The sequence below is a fragment of the Trichosurus vulpecula genome, chromosome 4 (assembly GCF_011100635.1).
Source record: "Trichosurus vulpecula isolate mTriVul1 chromosome 4, mTriVul1.pri, whole genome shotgun sequence".
Taxonomy (NCBI): Eukaryota; Metazoa; Chordata; class Mammalia; order Diprotodontia; family Phalangeridae; genus Trichosurus; species Trichosurus vulpecula.
The window spans coordinates 423,856,491-423,878,179 of record NC_050576.1 but is presented as its reverse complement, the minus strand read 5'-3'; the positions used below and the strand labels follow the sequence as shown (position 1 = coordinate 423,878,179).

At 37.9% G+C, this 21,689-nt stretch overlaps 1 protein-coding gene across 1 annotated transcript; it reads left to right on the top strand.

The window, feature by feature from the left end:
* Window positions 1–1,624: 1,624 nt before the first annotated feature.
* RNF149 (ring finger protein 149) lies at window positions 1,625–21,495 on the top strand. The gene is made up of 7 exons (XM_036756817.1): window positions 1,625–2,117; window positions 12,197–12,447; window positions 12,940–13,008; window positions 14,457–14,539; window positions 17,081–17,177; window positions 18,974–19,169; window positions 20,754–21,495. The coding sequence occupies exons 1-7, from the start codon at window positions 1,640–1,642 to the stop codon at window positions 20,795–20,797; spliced, it is 1,218 nt and encodes a 405-aa protein (XP_036612712.1). The 5' UTR covers window positions 1,625–1,639; the 3' UTR covers window positions 20,798–21,495.
* The last annotated feature ends 194 nt before the right edge of the window (window positions 21,496–21,689 follow it).

The window sequence follows — 21,689 nt, the reverse complement described above, 5'->3', positions numbered from 1 at the left end:
GAGAATTGTGTGTGGTGCTAATGGGGAATCCCAAGATAAGTCACACACTCGTACACCCACAAACACACACACATCACCATCCGTCTGCCTTCTTTTTCCTATGAACTTATTATTGAAGTCATAACATACACATACATGTCCATCTGTCTGCCTATCTGCCTATCTATCTGCGTTTCTATCTGTCCATCATATCCCCCTTCTAGATGGTAAGCTCAATAAGGGCAGGGCTCCTGTATTATTTAATATTTGTAGCTCCCCTAACTAGATCACATTTCTCTTCACTCAGTAGATGCTTAAATCATATCTGTGCAATTCGGTTGAATTAAAACATCAAAATTAAAACTTCAAGCAACTTGTCCACTTCTCTCAGTGCTGTTGATCTTATTTGCAAAGTCCGTCAGTCCTAAGGTCCTTTTCATTTCTAACATTCTACGATGCTAGAATTTAATCCTAGATTCAATTTGCCTACTAAATAGAAGGCTCTTCCCCACCTTTAACAGGAGTGTAAGTTCTATGACCCATACTTAGATGTAAATATGGGAGAGGTCATTGACTCTTCTGCTCCGGAACACAATTTTCTAAGACTTTTAAGGTATAGAGATGAGTTACAAATCTGCTTTGGTAGAGGGAGTTTCTACACTGGGAGTTTCTGAATTTGAGGAAATTGTCCTTTCCCCGCAAAAAAAAAAAAAAAGTTTTTCAGAGATTCTTAACGTGGGGTCTATGCATATATTTTTTACAATTATTTCAACACAATTGGTTTCCTTTGCAGTCCTTTGTATTTTATTTAATGCGTGTATGTATGTATGCACGCATGAATGAATGAACGAACGCATTTGTTAAGTGCTTACGAAGTGCAAAAGACTGCAGCTCACCGCCCTAGGGATACAAGTAGAATACTTGTACTGAATACAAATACAAACAGCCCATGCTCCGCAGGAGCTCACGATCTACTGGGAGAGACCACCCCAGGTCTTAACTGCAAGTAAGATGGATTTTAAAATATTATTCTGAGAGACCTAGAGGCTTCACCAGATTTCTAAGAGAGTCCAGGACACACAAAAAGGCTAAGTAAGACGAGAATTAGACTAACGCTAGGACTTCCCAAAACAAGAGGGAGGTGGAAACGCAGCCCGCAGGCGCAGTCCAGAGAACCTTTGGTCCCTTCCCACCACCTCCTCCCAGGCTCAGGTCATCGGGCCCCCCCCACCCCTCCACTCCCCGCCGGAGTCGGCCCTCATTGGGCAGAGAGAGCGCGCGCCGAAGCACACCCCCTCAGGCCCCGCCCACCTCCATGCCCACGAATCCCAGACGCTCTCGAGGCTTGGCTCCACCCCCTGCGCCTTCCCCGCCCTCCCCCTCCTCTCCCTTTCACCCTGGGCCTCCCGACCTAAGCTCGCCATTGCCGGGGTCTGGCCGGAGGCTCCGGGTAGCCGACGTCTCGTCGCCCCCTCCTCACTCACTCCTCCTCCCCGCCCCCTTCCGCCTCCTTGGGGCGTGCGCTCCTCCTCCCGGGCCTCGCGCTCTGGGCTCCCTCCGGGGGGGGGCCAAGCCCCCTCCCAGTCGTGCCCGCGGCCCAGCCGCCGCCGCCGCCGCCGCCTCCTCGGCTTCCTCCTCCTCAGTTCGGCGCAGCGCGGCCATGGTGCGGCGGCGGCGGCGGCGGGGCGGCGGCGGCGGCGGCGGCCTCGGAGGCGCCGTGGTCCTCTTGGCCCTGGCCCTGTGCGAGCTGCCGGGGGCCCGGGGCCGGGCGCTCGAGTGGTACTCGGCCTTGGTGAGCACGGTGTACGTGGACCCGCTGACGAACGCGACGGTGCAGGGCGCTACCGAGAGCGGCCGCTACGGCGACAACTCGCCCAAGGAGAGCCTGCAGGGTCTGGTGGGCATCCCCCGCGCCCCGGGCCGCGACCGGAAGGGCTGCGCGCCCGACACCCACTACTACGTGCCGCAGCTTGGGGGACGGGCGGCTGCGAGGCGCGAGCCCTGGATCGCCCTGGTGGCCCGCGGGGACTGCACCTTCAAGGACAAGGTGCTCAACGCCGCCCGCAGAAACGCCTCGGCCGTGGTCATCTACAACGAGGAGCACTACGGCAACGGCACCAACTCCATGTCCCACCTGGGTGAGGGGAGGCGGTGGGGGGAGGGGAGCGCTCGTTCAGGGAGGAGGCCCCCCAACCCCGGGCCTTGGGCCGCGCTTGCGGTCTGCGGACCGTGGGAAACTTGTTTCTGTCCATCTGCGAACATGTATTTAGTGCTTTCGGTGTAGGTTGTGGGCATACTTAGAATAACGCTATTGCTATTGGCTTAGAATCCCCCCTCCTCACCCTGTCCTCCCCTCCCCCCCCCCCCCCCCCCCCCGGCTCCCTTCCACATCTCCACTCCATCCTTTCCGCTCTCCTCCTCCTCCTTTCATCTCCCCTTCTTACCTCTATTCTGAGCACCGAGCGAAGGACTGCTTTTGTCTTTTAAAATTCCTGTCTCTGGGGCTTAGCACTTAGTAGGAGCTTAATAAATGCTTGCTGATTGGTCTGGGATACGTGAATTAGAGATCTGGCCTTTGGCACAAAACTCCTGGAATAACCTGGGGCCGACTCTTCAAGACCTCTCTGTTCTAGGCAACTTTCTTTAGACTTGGAGCGTTTTAAGCCAGGATTGGGGGGCGGGCTAGGTGATGCCGTGTTGTGGAAGTTCGGAAGACCCGAGGTTAGATTCTTTTCTTTTTTCTTTTATTTTTGGGGGGCGGGGGAAAGGCAGGACAGTTGGGGTTAAGTGACTTGGCCAAGGTCACACAGTGTGTCAAGTGTCTGAGGTCGCATTTGAACTCAGGTCCTCTTGACTCCAGCACCGGTGCTCTACTCACTAGAATGGGCCTCATCACAACTGTGAGGTAGGTACTATCATGATCATTTTACAGATGAGGAAACTGCCTCTTTTTGTATCCCCAGCCTGGAGCTTTCCACGTAAATATTGACTGAGGCAAGTCGTTATAATCGTTCAGCCTCATTTGTATTTGTTCAGTCGTGCCTGACTCTTTGTAAACCTGTTTGTTTTTTTTTGCCAAAGATACTGGAGTTTTTTTTTTTTTTTTTGCCATTTCCTTCTCCACCTCATTGGAAACTGAGGCAAACAGGCTTAAGTGACTTGCCCAGGATCACACAGCTCCTGAGTGTCTGAGACCAGATTTGAACTTAGGAAGATGAGTCTTAAGGCCCTGCACTCTGTCCACTGAGCCACCTAGATGCCCAGATATTAAGTGCCTTCTAAGTACCAAGTTCAGGGTAAGCTCTGAGGATACACAAAAGAGGCAGTTTCCTTATCTGTCAAATGGTAATACTTGTGTAGCGTGGCAAATAATAGCTACAATGTATCCTTTAGTTTGATCCTTACAACCACCCTAGGAGCTAGGTGCTTATATTATCTAAATTGAAATGACTCACCTAGGTCAGATGACTAGTAAGTATCCAACATTTTGGGATTTTGGTCTTCTGGCTTCAAGTCCAGTGCTGTATGGGCTGGGCCACCTAACTGCTGACTTCTAAGTTACTGATTCTTACCTGGAATCCATGAACTTACTCAAAAATTTTTTTGGGTAACTTTAGTTATCATTGTTTTCCTTTGTAAATCATTGTATTTTATTTTGTGCATTTAAAACTATTGAGAAAGGGACTGTACTTTTCATATAGGGCCATAGGACTGCCAGAGGGGTCTGACACATGAAAGGTAAGAGCTTCTGCCTTATGCCGGTAATGGTCTTATCAGTAAAGGTTAAAATCCAAAAGGAAATGGATACGAAGCACCAAACTAAATATAAGCTGCTATTATTCCTGCTTGGAATCCTGCTGTAAAATTCGGTCTCAAGCTTCCTGAAGAGGAGAGAAGGGATTTAGAAAAGGCAGGATAGCATTAAACCTCAAGACTCCCACCTTTTAGAAAGCATCCTTTCATTGCTCCATAAGGTTTTCCATCGGTGGTTGATCTTTCAGCTAGCTGATTTGGTTGAGAAAGTTGAGGAAGAAGGAGAAGGGAGAGAAAAGGAGCATAGGTAAACAAAGGATTAAGAAAAATCACTGTTAGTATGTTATGTATAAATTGTTCTGAGTTCTGCATCAGTTTATACAAACTAATACTTCCCAGGTTTGTTTATACCATTTCTTCTGTCACTTCTTACAGTATACTAATATTCTGTTCCATTCACATAAAATAATTTGTTCAGCTATTGTCTAAGACATCCCCTTTAGGTTCCAATTCTTTGCCACCTCTAAAAGAACTGCTATTTGTGTGTGTGTGTGTGTGTGTGTGTGTGTGTATAAAGTGTTGGGTCAAAGAGTATTCACAGTTTTGTGATTTTTAGGCATAAAGATCTGACTTGATGAGTATAGGAGGCCAGTATGTAAACCATGTAGTTGCGTAACCATTCAGTTCATTGAATAGCCATCATATATGCTTGGCATAATAGAGGATGTAGACTGTGAGAAAACATTTGGCCCTTGTGGGTTTTACTCTTTAGTAGGAAGAATAAGGCATTCATAAATAAACATCATATGAGGTATGCCCAGCGAAACCTATTAAGTATAAACAATGGAATTTATAGGAAGGAAAGAATTTTTTTAAAAAAAGTGATCTTTTTATTGTAAATTTAAATATGAACATTTCAGTCTGTAGGCTTGCATATGAAACAGCTGTTATATCCGTGTTTTTTAAAGTGCATAGTAAATTTAACAAAGTAGTAATAAAATTATCCTGCTTGTCTGTGTCCCCTTCTGAATTTTTTCTCGTGTGTGTGTATGTGTGTGTGTATAAATTCTCTGATTTCATTCATATTTTTATATAGCAAGGCAGTCAGGTTAAGTGACTTGCCCAGGGTCACACAGGTAATGTCAAGTGTCTGAGGCTGCATTTGAACTCAGGTCCTCCTGACACCTAGTGTAATAGCGATTTAGATTTGAAGATCTTTCCCACCCATCAATAGGCCATGTGACCTGCTTACATCACAGGAAGCCTAAGTCACTTGTGGTGGGAGGAGTTTCCTGACAGGAAAAGGAAGTTATGTCACAGGAAATGCTGAGGGGGGGAAAGCAGTTATGGCTGCTAATGGCTGCCACCGTGATAGAGCTGGACAGACTGTCATAGCTGTACTGTGAGTTTGTTTTGGGGAAGACCCCAGCAGGGGGTCGGAGAGGTTTTGGGATGGTGAGGCTCCAGGTTGTGATACTATGTATCGAATGCTTTACTGTTCTGATAAGATAAATGGCTGGTGGGATCTGGTCCCTTGGTGTCTGAATAAATGATTTACTTCTTCTACCTTCTATGCGGAGAGTCTTGTATACTTTGTAATACAGAACCACAGAGGCATTTTGACAGTTATCATCTACGTTGTTGTTACTGCCTTAGTGATACACCTAGCTGCCCCTCTTGTGTATATTTTTTAATGTTTTATTGACTTTTCTTTTTCCATTTCTAGTATTACCCACTAACTTCTCCCATCTATACAAGGACTCTCTTGTAGCCATGAAAAGATCCTTTTCTGATGGGATGGTAATTCTTAGAGGAGATGGTATTTGAACTGGGCCTTGAATGCCGAATTAAAGAGTTTTGGTTCTTCATGCTCTGGGAGGTGACTGGCAATTGGAAGCTTGAAGGTCAGTTGCCAGTAGTCTAAACATGAAGTGGTAATAGCATCTAAGGTAGTGGAGGTAGGAATTAAATGGGAAAGGAAAAAAAAGAATGAACAGGAATTAATATTGATTTGAATGTAATTTGTCTGAAGGAAGTACCAAACCCAGTTTTTGAGACTGGTTGACTTTGAGAATGAAAAGTGGGAGAATCAGGAGGAAGAAGCAGTTTGGGTAGAAGGATCCGGGAGAGAAGATGACTATAATTACAAATATGTTGAGTGAAGCAATGGCCAAAGGTCAAGGTGGAAATTGCCTGGTTGGAAATAGGGGACTGGAATTTCCTGGCTTTCTGCTCTGCTGTTTAATTATAATATGGATGGAGACAGTAAAAAACATCAGCTGGCCTAGTTGAGATGGGGCAGCAGTGTAATGACTACTGGATGGGAGAGTTAAGCTACCTGGGTTCTAATCCTGACTTTTCTACTAACCAGCTAGACTCTAGCTTCCTTCAAAGTTCAGTTAAAGCACCACCTCCTAAATGAGACTGTTTCTGATTCTTCTAACAAGTTGCTAGGGCTCCCTCTGGGTAAAAAAAAAAAATTACGTTGTGTGGTAGTAGCACTAGCTTAACTCTCCTCCTTCCCCTATGCACATTGGGCTGGTTTTTCCTCAAAAGGTATTGAGGCATACCTTGAGACTTGCTTTGCTCTGGGGACTAAGATTTCAGATTGTTGACTTCACTTCGTCATCCCCGGAGTACAAAGCAGCCTCTAGGAACTGGAGGAGGGCTCAGATGCTTGACTGGTGGATTGAAGTGGGGCTTGGCTTAGCAGATTCAATTTAGGAGGTTCTCAGTGCCTTTGTGCTTACTGGTGTCTCATTTTGTTCCAATATCAGCCTAAACAACTAGCCTAGTCTAGGACACCTTGTATTTACAGAAGCATGGAATTAGGTCTTAGAAGGGACCTTAGAGGTTGTAGTACCCACACCCTTTTGCTGAGAGAAGTTAGATGATTTGCCCAAGATCATAACAGCTAGTTAGTATCTGAAGAAATATTCAAGCCTGCCATTCTGATTCCAAGTCTGCCATTCTTATCACTATACCATATCACACTGTCTGCCTTTATATTTACTTTGTAAATATTTACTTAACTGTGAACATTGTGTAGCTCCAAGTAGAATGTAAGTTCCTTTAGATGAGGGACTGTCTTTTGCCTGCCACATAGGGAATTGAACTAGTTTTGTAGCCTTGAGCAAGAAGTTTCCTAACTTCTCAGGGTCTCCTAGTCCCTCAACCCCAACCCCACCTGTATAATTAGGAGGTTGGATTACATGACTTTTTAAAGTGATTTAGGAGGACATTTTAGGATTATAGGATTCTGTGAGTAAAAGTATTGCCCAGTGATATTGTGCACCCACAAGATGATTTAGCATGAAGACTTCATCTCGTCTTCCATTCCTTTCTCCTAGTTTTAATGCTCTCTTACAAATAGCTCACTTTTAAACATTATCTGACTTAGTTCCTCTTTACAACAATCCTATAAATCAGATAGTGTTATTTTTAATTAATCTCCATGTTACAGATAAAGAAACTGGCCCAGATGGCAGCATCAGATAGATCTTAATACTCTGACCACCAAGTTCAGTATTCTTTCCACTTCTCTCTACATTTGGCCACTAAACCCAGTGTCTTACAGCTGCCTACCAAATTCTGTTCAGAGCTTGTGGCCTTACAGGAGAATTCAGATTTGTTCTGTTAAGTGGTATTGATTATCTAGTATATACAAACCATAATTCTAGCTCTGGCAGGCACTTGTTAACTGTGTCATCTTGGGCAACTCATATGACCTCTCTGGGCCCTGGTTTCCTCATCTGTAAAACAGTGGGGTTGGGATTGGCTGATCTTCTAGGCCCATTTCAGCTTTTAAATTTAGGTACTATGGGAACATAAAAATTTCTAAAGTTTGGTACCTGCTTTCAAGATTTAAATGCCAAATCTCCATTTAAGGAGGAGACCCAGCATAGACATCTCATTTCCCATATGGCTGCACTACTTCGGGACTACGCTGAAATGCCCCCTTTTTTGGTACAACATCCCCCCCCCTTCCTGCATTGTCTTTATTTAGACAGGGATCCTGTTTCTTTTTTTTTTTTTTTTATATTTGTATCCCCAGGGTCAAACTTTGGTGCTTAATGCTTGTTAACTATTGACTAGTAGAATTTATAGACTGAAAGAGCTATATTTTGTTTTGAATAAAAGGTGAAAATAATTTTCTAATGTGTGTACAGGACGTTTTTTCCTGTTAACAAGCATTTATTTTCTCTTCCTCACACCTCCCCCTGTCAAGGAAAAACAACACCTTTGTAACATGCATAAGCAAAACAAGTCCCTATGTTGCCTACATCTAAAAACATGCCTCATTCTTCATCTTAAATCCATTACCCTCTTTGTCAGGAAATGGGTAGCATTTTCTGAGTACCAAATGGGTACCATATTCTGAGACTTAGTTTCCTCATATGTAAAATTAGGGCGGTTGAACTAGAAGTTCTTAATCTGGGGTCCATGAATCTTATAAAAAATGTTTTGATAGGGGCAGTTAGGTGGTGGTGTAGTGAATAGTGGCCCTGGAGTCAGGAGAATCTGAGTTCAAATGTGGCTTCAGACACTTGACCCTTAATAGCTGTGTGACGTGGGCATACTTAACCCTGATCGCCTTGCCAAAAGAAAAATTAGGATAACTCTACAGTATAATTAGTTTTCTTTGTAATTCTATGTGTTTTTATCATATGCATTTACAGATAGTATTTTAAGAGTTTCACCTGACTACCAAAAGGGTACATATCATAAAAAGGGTTAAGTTTTGGTCTAGAACAACTTCCTCAGGTGCCATTTCCCTCTGATCTGTGATCCTGTGAAGTGCATACGCTGTGCTTTTCCCACTTCCTTCCCCTCAATAGAGGTTCTTGTTTTATGGCCAGTCCGATATTTTAGTTCTTTTAAAATTTGTAATTTTCTAAGTTAAAACTCTTTTCTGCCTCTTAGTTCACAAATGAAAAATGATGTACAATGAAAACAAACTTTTGCATTTAGGGAATAATGAAAGTATCATAGTTTTAGTAGCAGACTTCATTTTTTCCTTTTTAAGTCTTTTATTCATGTGCTCTTAAAAAATATCACTATCTCCCAGTCATTCTGACTTCACTCCTAATAGACCCTTCCTTTGTAACCAGAACAATAAAAAAAATCCTAACAGTGGCCACATCTGAAAGTACATCTGTCATTCCTGACCTAAAGTTACGGTTCTGTTTAGAAGGGAAGTCTTTCATGTTCACCCCGACTGTGGAGAGTTTGTTCACTTCAGGAAACAAGATGCAGTATCTTGATGTTGTTTCTCGTATTGAACACTTAGGGTGGTTTTCAAGCCCTCATTAAAATTGGCAGCCTTTCTGGCTTACTAGATGTTATTCACTGTCTTAGTTATATCCACGAAGCACTGAAATAGGTTTTTACTGAAGACGCAGATTTAGTGACAAGTCATTGTCAGGTCTGAAATCTTCCTCAGCCACAGTGATGATTGTAATAGCTAACATTTAAGTAGTCCTTCCTACGTACCAGGCACTGTGCTAAGCACTTCACAGATCTTATCTGATCCTCACAACCAGTGCTGGCAAGTAGGCGCTATTCTTCTTATTTTACAGATGAGAGAACTGAGACAGACTTGCTCAAAGTCACACAGCTAGTAAGTGTCTGAGGTCTCATTTGAACTCAGATCTTCCTGATTACAGGGCCAGGGTACATTGTGACATCTAATTGGTAAAAAAAATTGTTAATAAGTAACACATTTTAAACTAGGTAGGATTGTACTCAGTTTGGGAAAATAAAGAAGTTTCAGGATTTCTCCCTAACTGAACTGAAACATAATGAATCCACTGTGCTCACAAAATCTGAGTTATTCAAAATTATAATTATGTAAAATATGGTCATTGGTTCCAGCCACAGTGTGCTTTCTCAGTAGCGTGATCACTTCAGCAGAATTATTCTTCTCACTAACTAGGCCCTAGCTTTGCAAACTTATTACCAATTCCTCAGTTGTTAAGAGGAGAATTGATTTGCTGTATCATTCTGCTCATTTGTTTCAAACTTTCTCCTCCCTCTGCTTCTGGTCTCTCTTGTATTAAAAAACAACAAAAACTGTGCCTTAGGTCCTTCAGTAGAAGAATAAAGTGAGGTGAATAAAGGAGAATTTTAAATTTACCATCTTGCAAATTTCTTTCCTCCTTCCCCACCCCTCAGCTATTTTGAATTAATTCTTAATAAATTGGTTGTGTTTTGGATGTTTTGAGAACTGTAACAATAGGAATAAACCCAGAACCAAGAAAACGTCTGAAATTGGCAATTATAGGCTTTTTTTTAAAAAACAATTTAATGTACTTGGCTTCCCTACCCGTTTTAGTGGACTGAGCCAAGTCAGATAGATTCAACTCATTTCCTTAAGTCTTTCTAGATTCTTTGAGATCTCTTTTAAGAATTGGCCTCAAATTAAATATGAACCTTTATTTTCCTTGAAATTTGAAATTTAGTTTGGTTTCTAAATTTTAAGTTGCCTTCTAGATCCAAATTTAATTCGTCAAGATTTGGCCTAAGTGGTAGTCATAAAATTTTAGAGGTGTTAGGGTTCTTGGGGTCTTTTCTCTCAGTGGAGAAAGATGTTTTCTTTTTATGAATAAGAAAATTCAAATACCCAAGGTCTGAGGCAACTTGGTAGCCTAGTGGCTAGAGTGCTGGATTTGGAGTGAGAAGACATGATTTCAGTGCAGCTTTAGACTTATTACTACCTGTGTGACCACAGGCAAGTCATGTGAAGTTTAAATTCTCTCAGCTTCAGTTTCCTTACCTCATAGAGTTGTTTTGAGGGTCAAATGAGATTATATATGCAAATCTTTGATTTGATTACATTGTATTTTTGTATATTTGTATATTTTATATGTTTGATTTGATTATATATGTAAAACTTTGCAATATTTGCTATCATAGTTATGTCTGTAAGTACCTTACCTCATTTAAAGTGACCCAAAATGGGATAGAAGTATTATAAAGGGTCACTGAGAATAAAAATGTTAATATTAGGTCAGAGATATGAAATGCCCAGAATATTCTTTTGGACTCAGTATGGTGCATATTTCCATTTTCCCCAGAATATCTATTGTGCTTTATTAGCTCTTTGCAGGTCTAAAGTTTATATATATATATTAGTTTCTTTATAAAATTATATATAGTATTTTTAAATATTTAACATCTGGAGAAGTATGGAAAATATTTCAGAGCAAAATTTAGGGATTTTTCCCCCCTTTTTTCCTTGTATGTCAGATATGTGGAAGAGCTTTTACTTTAGGAGTAAATGGTGTTTTCCTTCTATCCGCTGATTAGGGTAGGGACAGAGTATAAGGTGAGTTAAACCAGCCTGGCTCCTATGTGTTGTCATACTGTAAAGAGAACATAAGGATGCATAAGAGGTTAAAGATAAGACATTATAAAAATTGAATAGCCTGTACTTTTATGTTTCAAGAAAAAGTCAAACCACCCAACTGCTTCCAAAGTTCTTTGTATGAAATCATGTATTATTGTAGCCTGGTTTATTGGAAAAGAAGATCACAGGATAGACAGAGAAATGAAATGATTTGCTACTCAAGGTCATGCACCTAGCTAAGGCAGAGGTAGAAATACAAATCAGTCCCCCAAACTCATAGCACTGTTATATTGTGTTGTCAATAGCAGTTTCAATATAACATTCATATCCCTATCAGATATTTATGGTTTTCAGTGGCTCCCAATTATAGTACAACAAAACTGGACTAATTGCCCCAGCACCCCTTCTTTTCTACCTTGATTCATGCTGTTCCCACTTCTTGTATTGCTCTCCCAACTCCCATGGCCAATTCATTTTCTACTTGTCAAGGCACAGCTCAAATGCTAACTTCTGTGATGCTTTATACATATATATGTATGTATATGTATGTATATATATATGTATATATGTGTGTGTATGTGTGTGTGTGTATACGTATATACACACACACACACATATGATTCTCCCTCCCCCCATGCCTGCAAATGTGATAGCATTTTAGACCTTTCCTAGGGCCTTTATCACATTCTCTATATTATACAGTATTTTCCATATTTCTTATGCTCATACACTTGCTTGTCAGGAATTGTCTTAATCATCTTTGTATTTCCCTACTCAATGAATGTATTGAATTTTGAGTAATTATAATCTGGTTTTGGATGCCGTAATAAGGGATAAGCCTATAGATAAAAGATCTTATACTTTTATATTTATATCAAAGCACTTTACATACATTTTTGTTTACATTGACAGCACTTTGTCATGAAAATAGTATTATCCTCATCTTCTGTAAGTGATGGAGTGACTTACCTAAGGTCACCTGGGCAGTAAGTGGCAGAGCTACAACTTAACTCCTTGTAACTTTGTTCATAGTTGTTGGATTGAATTTAAGCCTAAGCTACACCATGTGTATTTAATATTGAGCCATGTCTTCTTGTTTTTGTTTTTCCCCAACAGGGACAGGAAATACAGTGGTAATTATGGTTAGCTATCCAAAAGGAATAGAAATTTTGGGGCCAGTGCAAAGAGGAATTCCAGTTAAAATGACCATAGAAGTTGGTACACGTCACGTGCAAGAGTTCATCAGTGGTCAGTCTGTTGTGTTTGTAGCCATTGCTTTCATCACCATGATGATCATATCATTAGCCTGGCTAATATTTTACTACATACAGCGTTTCCTATATGCTGGTTCACAGTTTGGAAATCAGGTAATTTTGGGTAATAACCTTTTAAAAAATTTTTAGTAAGACATTTAGTATTTGGAAGTCATTTCAGAAACAAAATTCACTATAATAATGCTATTACTATTTGACCTTTTGGGGAACTATTTTTGAGTTATTTGTTAATTTGTATATACTCATATGCAGTATAGAAAGAAAGTTCAGCCTTAATTACTCAAGTTTGGTGGAAGATGAAGTAATTTTTAGTTGTGGATCATAATTTCATCTGATTTTGATGTTTTGATTTGGTTTGTCCCTTGATGACATTTAAATTGTTTTTAGTGAAGTCTTTTCTGTTCAAGTTATTCTAAGATACAGATAAAAAGACTAAAATCAGAAAGTTTTCTGATCTATATTGGTGGAAGAGTTTCTTGCATTCATAAAATTTATTACATTTAGATCCTTTAAAACATTTTAACTAATATTTTCACTAAAGTTAATTTTAAAGTTAAGTAATTACAAATATGTTCTCTTCTGAAGAACCATAGAAAAGAAGCAAAGAAAGCTATTGGACAACTTCAGCTTCATACTGTAAAGCGTGGAGACAAGGTAATGTTTAATGCTTTTGGTTTATTTATGTTTGTGTGTAAAAAAATATGTCTGAGGGTTTTGGCTCATTTTAACATTAATCTTTTAAACAGGAAATGTGTGTAGGAGAAGTTAGGATAGAAAGAAGTAAGTTGCAGGAGAAAATGTAAGTCTATAAACAAGTCTCTAAAGATTCTGGCAGCTTTCACATATACGTATATAAATACATACCCATATACATATACACACATATACGCATTTATACATACACACACACACATATATTTTCCCCCCTTAACTTTGGGAAAGGAGTATTGGTATTCCTTGTGTTTTGTTTTGTTTTTTTTTTCATTTTAAAACTTAAAAATTGACGTTTACATGACCAGTGTAAGTTCAGAATAATATAAGCTTTAAAAATTATTTTGAGAAACGGCATTCTGTAAACTCTTATTTCTCTTAGTACTTCAGCTTACTGGGAGATACTTTCTTTTAAAAAGTTAATGGATTCCTGTGCACATAAAAAACAAACAAATCATACAACTATGGCAGTTTTTTTTGTTCTTGGTACATTTGTGCTATGTATTACATTCTACAGATTTGTGCAGCAATAATTTTATTTATTGTTATGACTTTCTAGTTTTATCATCTTGCAACAAGTTATTAGTTTCCCCTGCATCTTTTCCTCCCTACCCCTATATCAGAATAACTGAGCCAGAGTAAGATTGCCCTAAAAAAGCATGCTCATGGATCTCTACTGATCTGCTTAAGGGATTAAAGCATAATAGAGACTCAGTGGGTGATGGTTGGGTGATGTCCTGAATTAGATATTGATAGTAGGAAATATATTTAAAATAAAGATATTTAAAAACAATTTTCAGTGTTATTGCTATTGGCAATTTTACTCCATTATGCTTTTTGTAAGCAAACCTAAAAAACAAATTCGATCAATATTTTTTAGATGGCATGTAGAAAACATTTTCTCGATACATTTGTTTTTCTAACAAGAACGACTGTGCCCAGTGTTCTTCCTGCCCTTAAGACGCTGGTGGTGTTTGTCTCTTGGTATGAAGAGATCAAGGAAGACAGTTTAAGGAGTTGTGTCTTAGTGTGCTGAAAAGGAGGCCAAGTTGATTGGGGTGTGTGGGAATTGATTAAAATAAAACTTTGTGGAATTTTATAATGTTTTTACCTTGTTTGGTCACATTTTAAAAGTAGATGTAAAGATATAAGTGAGCTAGACTTGGTCATTCATGGCGCCTGTGGAGCATGAAAGTTGGTTAGAGCATTTACACAGCTCTGGTGGGCTGACATGGATTTTTTCTTTTCGCCCATTTTCTTTGTGTCACTTGTGATTATAAACATTGGCAGAAGGATTTCATCCTCAGTATTTTAGCTCACATGACATACATTTGTGATTTGTTATTATTGTTTTATTAAGAATATATTTATAATCACTTCTCCTCCTGTAGGGAATTGATGTTGATGCTGAAAATTGTGCAGTGTGCATTGAAAATTATAAACCAAAGGATATTGTTAGAATTCTGCCATGCAAGTATGTGTCTTATTTCACTGTCAGTTTTCCCTCTTGAGAACTATTACTTGACAAGTTTGCGTATTAATAATAATTTTAATGAACTTAATTTCTTTAAATTCCTCTGTCTTTCATATATTCCTTTAGCTTGTTGTAATGATATCTTTAACTTGCAATATCACTTTAAAAGTGTTTTCCTTAGCATGAAAATTTGAGTGTTATTAATACTTAAGGCCAGTACATAGCATAATATATAGGTATAGAGTGTTTTGATGGCCAAGGGATCATTGTAACCTATTTAGAATTGTGGGTTCTTAAAGTTATCAATGATCTTTTGTCCATATACAGTCATGCATGCATATACATGCAACATATATACGTTGTGTATTTGAACTGACCCTGTTTCCCATCCTCTTCTTCGACTTAAAGAACCAAATGACCTAGAAATGTAGAGATAGGAGTTTATTGCTGCTGGGGAGCACGTCCATTGAATCCTACCCCCTGAAGACCATACTGAACCTTCTACCTTAATACTACTACTTTAATAGGCAGCTAAGAAAAAGTGTTCCAAAAGAGATATTACAGCAAGAGTGAGTGTTATTAGAAACACAGAAAGAAAGGATTTAAGGAGAAGACGAGTGAATGTGTAGTGGTAAATGTCAGAACATTGCAAAAGAAAGAGCCAGCAAGGCTGGTGATAAGAAACTTTTGCACCATTATACTAGATTCTAGAAACTACTGTGGTGTTGTTTTTTCCCTAACTATAAAATTCCTCTGTCATTACACCCATAACAACTGTCAGTGTTGGAAAATCATGATGATTTTGAAAGAGGAGTTAATTATGCCCTTCTTTAAAAGAACTTTTTGTTCAGCAAAAGGTGTTATCTTAGAAAGAAATTATAGCCTGGTAGAAGTCTTTTTCCTGTTTAATTATACTTTCAAGGCATATTGCAGATTATTTTATAATTATATTTTACTTTGCATTCTCAAAGTGCTTCATAGTCATTTATTGAAATAAGAATTAAGCATCCTTGAGTGAGAGGGGAGCAAGTATTACCAAAACCAAACTGATGTGTAGTTACTTGAATACAACTGAGCTTAAATCTATAGTTCTTGATTTGTATTTTGTAGATTTGAATTAGTTGAAATTTTAAAGAGTAATAATTTGGAGGGCTACATGGGATTTTTTTTTTTTGGGCAAGGGGAGGAGTTGAGGTGGAGAAGAGTTTCCCAGACTGAAAATACAGTGATTGCTCTCAGCCTTTATCCTTGATAGTGGAAGTTTTCACCTATTCTGTTTTTCCGATGTGGGCCAGTTTACCACTCCTTAGGCTTATTGGTCACTCTCTCTTCTTAGGGGCTCACCATATGAACGCCAGACTTAGTGCATAGGTCTTTAGCTTTAGTTCCAGTGCAGCTGAGGATTCTCAAATTCCAGTGATTGACCTTCAGCCTCTCTTGCAGAAAGTGACTACAAGCAGGTAGCACTGTGGCCTGCTAAGATTTTTCTTTGATGGATTTGAGTGGCCCTTTCAAAAGGCACTGGGAAAAATCAAAATGTCTTTTCAATCTAATTTCCCAACTGGAAAATAGGAAATCAATTAAATACTCAGAATTATGTAGCAAGCTCTTGAGTGGGGATTTGAATCAATTCCTAAAGTAGGCGTGTCTGTACCTAGTCACCAGTTCATACCATGTTTATAATACACATTCTTATTTATTCTTTATGTCTAGAGGAATATTTAAATTTAAACTTTTTCCTTCCTAGCATAATTTTTCTACCTTATCTCATCTTTCATAAAGTAATGAAACAAATGAGAAAAATGAAATTGTTTTCTCCTTTATACTTGAGCAAATAACTTTATAAGGTACTTTAGTCTTTTTAGTCTAAAGGTACTTTACTCTTTCAGTTCTGCAGCATTACATTTATTACATTTCTTTTATTGCCCTATATCAGAAATGAAGGTAATATATTTATAGTGGAATTTATATATGACTGTTTTGACATAATGTATAAATTAAGTAGCAAAAGTGACCTAAGATATGTTCTTTTACAGAGTATTTAATCCCATTATTTTCCATTATTAATTAAATAAGTATTCTTTTTAATGTATTTGGGAATGGGAAAGGATATCAAGAGCTCAATTGTGCTAAAACATGTTATAATTAAATATACATTGAGTTATTAGATTTTCTGAAATGGTTTTTGATGATTTTTTAAAAATAAAAATTTTATCAAATAAGGAAAATATATCGTAAAAAGGAAAGAATTCATTTGACCAATACAGATAGAGAGGTAGATTTTTTTTTTTTTGCTATTACCCGAAGTGGAAGCTTCTCCTTAAGTATTTGAATAAAATTGTAGTATGAAGGACTTCCTTTTATTTCTGCATTGTACTTTCTAACATGTGCTCCAAGATTTAGAATGGTTTAATAGGTCGATGATTGAATTTATTTTAACTGTCAGTAACTTTGGTAGGATGATGAGCAAATAGCACAATCTTCATTCATTTAAAAAGTGTTTTTCTTTTGAAATGTTAACATATACTTGGTGTTTTTTAGGCATATTTTTCATAGAACATGCATTGACCCCTGGCTTTTGGACCATCGAACTTGTCCAATGTGTAAACTTGATGTCATCAAAGCCCTGGGATACTGGGTTAGTTAAATTTTTAAGTTCAAATTTCTATCCAATTATTACCTACTAGTTATTTATTTTAGTCCTAAATGGAGGGAGAAGTGTATGAGATCTCTTTAAATCACTATGATTGACAAGAAGAAAGACTACTTACATTCAAAATTACAATAAATTACTTTGGGCAAAGGTGAGGAGGTAATCCTCAACTACTATTATTTGTAATGATCAAACAGTTCCTTAAGTATGTTTAACTTATCTGACTTATGGTGAGTGTTTTTAATTCAGTGAGTATACTAAGCACCATGTGCAAAACACCATCCAAGGCATAGGAACTCAATACGAATCACTTGTTTTCAAGAAATTTAAGCAGACCAATGTGGTGGGGATGACGCGTGTACATACGTGGGTATGACACAAAGTATACGGTGACAAGAGGTGATTAATCAGCAAGCATATACTCAAATACCTATCATGTGCCGAGAACTGTCCTAGATCCTGGGATGGAAATAAATTAATGATGTAATTGCTTATCTCAAAGAGCTACATTCAAACAAGGAAGACATTAGGTAATGTGTAGGTACATAGAGAATAAAAGAAAACAAATACAAAATCTGCCTTTTCGCTATTTGGTGGTGGGATACACAACATATATAAGTAAATTATAATGTAAATATAAGATAATTGGGTAGGGGAGCTATAGCAGGTAGCTGGAGGGGTTGGGTGAAGAAAAACTTCATGTAAAACTTGATAGGAACTGAGTTTTGAAGGAAATCTGGGATTCTGAGATCTGACGTGAGGAAAGAATGAATTCGGGTCATGACTGACAGCCAGTGCAGAGGAACAAAGATGAGATATGGAATGCTTTATGTGAGCAATAGGAAGAAAGCTAGTTGGGCTAGATAGTGAAAGGGAGTCATTTATAGGGTGAGTGTTCCAAAGGTTTAGTGCTGTTATGAACTATCAAAGTCCTTAAAATTTAATGCCGCACTAAGATTTTTGGGATACCTTGTATAATTAGACTGGAAAAGTAAATTGGGAACAAGCTTTAAATACCAAAGAAATTTTAAATATGAATTACTAGGGAGCCACCACAGTTTGAGTAGGAGAGTGATATGGTCAGACTTTATCCCTTATAATCTTGTTTATTCCCTATATAATTCCTTATGAACGTTTCTTTTTGGTCTGTAACTGGTCATTGATTCTGTCGCTTTGGGTAGTTTTGCTTCAGAGTCCAACTCAAGTGTCACCTTGTACTTGAGACCTTTTCTGATTTTGCTCCTTTTCTCCTCTCTTCTGCTTGATGGGCTCTCTCCCCCAAATTATTTTGTTATTTATATATTCATTTTCTATATAATTATATACATACATGTTGTCTGCAGTAAAATGTAAGCTCTGCCATTGAAGACTGCCTTATCTGAATTCCTATGTTTTTAGTATGTTTTACTGTTGTGACCACAGTTATTTAATGTTTCTGTGATTTGTTCATTGATCTACTCATTCGGGACATCATTACTTATTCTTTTCTATTGGCTCTTGGCTCTCGTACTCACATTTCCTTTTTTTTTTTTAAATTATTAGTGGTTTGTAAAAGTTGCATTTATTATACCTTCTTTTTATATTTATTATTCTTTTACATCCTAGCAATGAGAAATTTTTGAAAACTTAAAATGGGATACTGAGAAATATGTGTTCTTTAATCTTTACAATTAGAAGTTGCGATAATAAAAATAAAATTTTGGCAAGCTTGATTCCTTGTATTGTGGGGAAAAGTTTTGTTTTATGCGATTACTTAGGAAATTCATCTTTTGCCATTTAAGGGAAATCTTGAGGATGTACAGGATATGACAACTCCAGAATCCATACCTGGTAGTGTTTCAATTGTGAATTTGAGTGTCACTTTACAAGATGAAGACAGAAATGAAGTAAACAATTTGCCATCATCTTCTACGGATGGATCTGGGCTACAGTGTAACAGCTTTAAAGATGATACAGGGGAAAATACAGCATTACTAGGTTAGTAGTTACACTTTGTGTAAGATGCTGCCGTATCATTGTGGCACCTTGAAAATATTAGAAGTCAATTCTTAGGAGGAAAGGGAGCATGTTTTTATCGTGAGGAAAGAACATATAAAAATATGTCAAGAAAATATATATAAGATAATGTATTTTATGAACTATCACATATATATAGAAAGTAAGTTAAATAGAAACTTACATGAAAAAAATACATAAATATAAATATGCTAAATATTTAAGCAACGGTTGTGGTAAAGAAAAATAATTACTATTTAATAAACCCCAGAGTAGAGAAAAAGGAAGAAAATTCAAGAGATCATTTAGTTCAGCCTCTCACGCTATTGGATAATTCACCTCTCCAATCTCCACTTGAACACTTAAGCGAGGGAATCTCGTAAGGTACAGAGATGAAGATTTCTGGAAGGTTTTAATGACTACTTTAAAAGTTTTTTCTTTATATGGAATGACATATGTGAAATAATGTAAAGTGAGACTACAAGAACCAGAAAAGAGTTCACACTGATTTATATTTAATTTTTGTCTTAATTACATGAAAACAAAAATTAACATTTTTAAAAAAATTTTGAGTTCCGTATTCTTCTCTCACTCTCATATCCCCTCCTTGAGAAGGCAAGCAAGTTGATAGAGATTATACATGTGCAGTCATGTTAAACATTTCCATATTAGTCATCACATTAATTTATTAAAACTTCACTGTACCGTGTGTGTGTGTGTGTGTGTGTGTGTGTGTGTGTGTAAGTGTGTAAAACAACTTTTGAAATATTTGTTGCCTGTTAATTTAGTTCTACATAAATGCTAAGGATAAGTGTAAGATTTTTATGGCTCTGTGTATATTTGATTATTTGTCTGTAGTGGCTGTAAGTTTGAGGATATGATATAGGATATATACTTTTTTTTTTTAGAAAAAAAGCTATTTTAAGAACTGGATTTAGATGACCTCACCATTTAGTCTGACTTTATTTTGCAGAGAAGGAAATTGAGGCCCAGAGAGGTTAAGTGACTTAACCAGGGTTATATATAGGTAGTAAGTAATAGCACTATGGTTCATACTCAAGTCCTCTGCTTCCAAATTTAACTGAAATCTGCTTTTCGTGCTTTCCACTTTTGGAGTAACCGAGAATAAATTTTTCTTCCTTCAATTCTTTTGAGTCCTCTTTGTTCTGTACGGTTTAGCTTGAGTTTTTGGTGTATAGTTGTTTCCATTCCCATTGTTGTAGTTGTCATGTCTGTTGTTTTCTTGGCTCTGCTCACTCTGCTTTCTGCATCAATTCACCCCTGTCTTTCCTTGCTTCACTGTATTCGTGTGATAGTTTTTAAAGGGTTAGATAATAGTATATGTGAGGATAAGATATAAATTATTTTTGATGGAGAACATTTCTCTAATCTAATTTCCACAAACTCAGGAGTTCGATACAGAAAATCTGTAATTTTTCTCCAGAAGTAGTCGCATAGTGAATAGTTAAATAATGGTTGTGTTCTTGAGACTAGTAAGTGTGCTGGTGCTTATTTTCTAGGAAATATGGACTGATGTGGTATTACTTTTTTTAACTTTGTTTTTAGAGAGAGATGACAACGATGCTCCGCAGGAAGAGCCTGGCTCCTAATGGACGTTTCCATTCAGTAGCTTCACAGCAGCTTTTTGGACTGCATTAGAGAACATTTTATTTTTTTATCTTATTAGCACACACTTTGTACATTGGGAGAATTATGTATGTTCTCTTATCTTTCAGACTTTTCTCGTTCTTATCGTAAAAGGGCTAAGATATTTTGTTCAGAAAGGAATGGTTTTTAATTAGTCTTCATGTTGACCTGCTGAAAATGCATTTTCTGTTTGGAAGAATTTTGTTATGTCAGACTGTTACAGAAACTGTAACTTAAGAAAGAAACTGTAATGCAAAATATTGGTGTCATCGTTTCTAAAAAAGACCGCAACAGCTAAAGTATAAGAAATATTTTTCTGAAAGTTGATTTAAGAATAAGCACAATTTATTTTGATATATATCTTGATGGTGGCATTGTGTAATTAAGTGTTTTCCCTGGAGGAAACATTTTAAAAGTTTAGGGAATCTTGTTCAAAGATGAGAAGTTCATAACACTATTGTCTGTGTGTGTCTTGTATGTAAATACTTCAGAACTTAACTAGAAATAGGTTATTTTCTTTTACTATTTGAGACTGTAAAAAACACTAGCTACAATATATATTTTTTCCTGTTCCTTGTGACTTCTTGCAGTGGGAAAAAGAAGGTTGTTGACAAAATTTTCTATAAATAAAAATAAACACTTTAGATTCTCTTCTACCTCACTACTGAGTTTCTCTGTGCTCCATGAAGGAAATTAAGCAAAAATACCTGTCATGTTGGTTTTTGAGACTGGATCACTCGCAAGACACAGAATCTTTAACCTACTCTGCTTTTCTCACACAGGCTGGTTCTTCTCCTCCCTTGGCATCCTAGTGGTCCTCTAATCATGGGGGCTCACCGTATGGTTGTCAGACTT